This window comes from Dendrobium catenatum, unplaced genomic scaffold (genome assembly GCF_001605985.2).
Source record: "Dendrobium catenatum unplaced genomic scaffold, ASM160598v2 fragScaff_scaffold_1220, whole genome shotgun sequence".
NCBI classification, from domain to species: Eukaryota; Viridiplantae; Streptophyta; class Magnoliopsida; order Asparagales; family Orchidaceae; genus Dendrobium; species Dendrobium catenatum.
The window spans coordinates 12,382,018-12,385,106 of record NW_021319682.1 but is presented as its reverse complement, the minus strand read 5'-3'; the positions used below and the strand labels follow the sequence as shown (position 1 = coordinate 12,385,106).

General features: G+C 42.2%; 1 protein-coding gene across 1 annotated transcript; it reads right to left on the bottom strand.

Moving 5' to 3' along the window:
• Positions 1-509: 509 nt before the first annotated feature.
• Positions 510-2,568, bottom strand: LOC110092946 (transcription termination factor MTERF4, chloroplastic). Its single transcript, XM_020817661.2, has 2 exons — positions 2,410-2,568; positions 510-2,286 (listed from the first exon to the last, which is right to left on the bottom strand). Exon 2 carries the CDS (start codon positions 2,249-2,251, stop codon positions 710-712), a length of 1,542 nt encoding a protein of 513 aa, XP_020673320.1. The 5' UTR covers positions 2,252-2,286; positions 2,410-2,568; the 3' UTR covers positions 510-709.
• Positions 2,569-3,089: the final 521 nt, after the last annotated feature.

Sequence of the window (3,089 nt, the reverse complement as noted above, 5' to 3'; positions counted from 1 at the left end):
AGGAAAAGGGGAAAGCACATTTGATCAGTGAAGTTCCTTTCAATCTTCCTTTGGAAAATTTCTCAGAATTTCATTCTCATGATCAAATGTGCTTAGAAAATTCCTGAGAAGATAGAGAAAATAATAGCAAATGCTTAGATAACTATGCATCTTCAAGCTTGCCTGACAAAATTTCTAACTACTCATGGGAGGAGGGATAAGTAATTCGGTTGATGTAGGTTTTCTTACAGCTTTCTAGTACAAAATTTCTAGTTCTAAATAATCCAAACGAGAAACATTTATATACTCTTAAGAATTTTTATGACACCTAATAATCATTAATATATCTAATTATCTAATACTCATTAAAACTTTATGTGTGACAAATTTCTTATTGCTTTCTAGTTCACAATTTTTTTATATTAAACAGCTGCTTTAAAAGCAGTAAGAAAGCTGTCTCAAACGAAGCCTAAATCGCCCTTCACCTTCATTCCTAATCACAATATTCAACTACATATTGTTAAAAAGTGTAGGCAGGTCAAAATATTCTAACTCAATTGCATAGCAACAGAATGGGAGCAATAGCTACATGCAACATTCTCCAAGTTGCACATCTTGTGTAGACTATAATTGTCCTAAAGAGTGATTCCACTAATTCCAATCAGTGAGAAAGCCCATCCCTTTTGAGTAGAAAACAAACTATAACACACAACTTATAGACAAATACAATTCACATAAATTCATCATCTTCATCACTGTCATCATCCTCATACTCATCTTCTTCTTCCTCTTCCTCTTCCTCCCTTGGCTCCAACAAGGATTCCATGCCAAAAGATGGCTGAGTTTCCATTTCCTCAACTCCAATAGAGTCATATTTCATGCGCTCCTCAAACCTATAATCACTGCATGCAAGCATCCATGCCAGAGAACACTTCAATCCCTTCTTAGCTATCATCTTATGCCGGGGCTTCACGGTCGACTCGACACTGTAAGTAAAGAAAGCTGGAAACTCCACAAGATCCTCCACATCCCTCTCCATCTCCATCTGAAAATACTGAAAGCTCATTCTCATCACATCTATGTCCAATGCAAGTAACTGTGGGCATGCAATGACCATCTTCCTCACTTGCTTCAAAGACAATCCACATTGTTGCAGGAAATCAATATGCCTCAACACAACCTTGCTGCCAAGCACAATGGCCTGAGGCATTTTCTCAATGATCCTCCCAAACTCTTCACTGTTTGCAAGCAAATTCGACTCGAAAAAGCTCTGTTGGTAGAGCAGCTTCTCCTTCAATTCAATCCCCAACAAGTCAGGATATTGAGCAATTACTGAACTCACTGAGTCTTCCCTTACACCAAACTGCAACAGAGCTGCCACATTGGGCTTCACTTGGTCCTCCAAGCTGTAACCGAGCATGTGAGGCTTCTTCTCAAGCAATCTTGCCACAGCAAGCCTGGGCAATCCAAGAGACTCAAGGTACTCAACAAATGGCTTGATAACTCTCCCCACACGCAGGCCTAGAATTTCTGGATAGCGAGTGAGGATTTCTCCAAGTTTCCTTCTTGCCAATCCAATTCCAATCAGATATGCCACAGAGGTACTCATCGTCCCCTCCAATTTGAAGCCGAGGAGCTCTGGGTATCTTTCAAGGACACTGGGAATGTCACTCTGCTTTATATCCATTCCTTGGAGGTATTTGACAACAGGCATCAGATCGATGACGACGCTTGAGTGAAGGACCTGCGGGTATCGCCGGAGGAAATCGGTGAAGGTGGATTTCCGAACACCCAGCTTGCCGAGGTAATCCAGAACAGGAATCATGTTCTTCTTCACACTGCAACCGAGAACTAAAGGGTAGTTGTTGATGTCATCAATGGTGAGGCCCAATGAATGGAGGAAATCGACGCGCTCCTTCATTACCTCCACCGTCGCCGGGAGCTCCAGCCCGTCGAGCTCGTCAGGCACAATGCCGAGTTTGCGCAGGAATTCATAGGCTCTGGTTCGGTTCTCCGCTTTCTCCTTCTTCATTTCGAGCAAACTTGGGCGAGCATAGAGGGAAGATGAAGAAGAGGATCTCCGGCTGGGAAGCGTCGATGCAGCTGCGTTCGCAGGTGAAGCAGACATTGAACGGACATTGTTCTCGACGGAGAAAGACCAGATTTTGGACGAAGAGTTTTGTCGGATTTGGCATCCGAAGCATCGAATTGGGAATTTGGAGCGGGAGAGAGAGTTGGGATTGGGCAGTACGTTGGGAAAGAGTGCCCTCATAGCTATGCAGAGCTTCCTTCAGTCTAAAGATCAAGCTAATTGAAGAGAAGAAACGAAAGTTCAAAACTTTTGTAAGATTAACCTCAACTCGAAGAAGATCAGAGCGGAAGAACTACTGAGAAGTTCGCTTAGGGATTGAAAGCAGCTACTTTGCTCACCAGCGGAATATTTTTCAGCGGCGGAGGTAGAATGGTGGTTTGACATCCCAAGCCGAAGCCTGAATCCGGACACCTGGACGAGCAATGGTGCTGATTCGTTAGGGTTAGGGTTAGGGTCAAAAAAGGTCACAAATTTTTTTGCTCATCCTTCTAACAGGATTTCACTACAGATCCGTTGGCCAATTAGATGTAGTAGTTTTTATTGATTAAATGTTACAAAATTTGGTAATACTGAAAATTATCTAAACTTCATATTTAATACATAAACTTCATTATTTATAAAAATCTTCGACGATAAAGTCACAAATCCGTCATGACACAATCTTCGTGGTTAATTCTCCCTTAAAGACAACCTGCCACCATCTTTTTGGTATAATTGATGTCTCCTTGCTACGGCGAAATTATTATGTGCGGTCATCAGATGCCTTCCGGAGGTCAATAAGGACGCCCACATCACCAATTCACTGGGCACCGTCATTGTGTATCGTGGTGTATTGGGTGATGTGGTGCATCTTGATTGGTCTCCAGACGGGAACGGTCTGACTAACGCACGTAATAATTTCTTCCTTGATACATTAGTGCTTCCTCATCAGACTTTGTATATCTCACCAGCTTGATAGGACAATAACAATTAGCAAAAAATTCTTAAATAGTGTGGAGTGACATCTAGGCTTTATGTG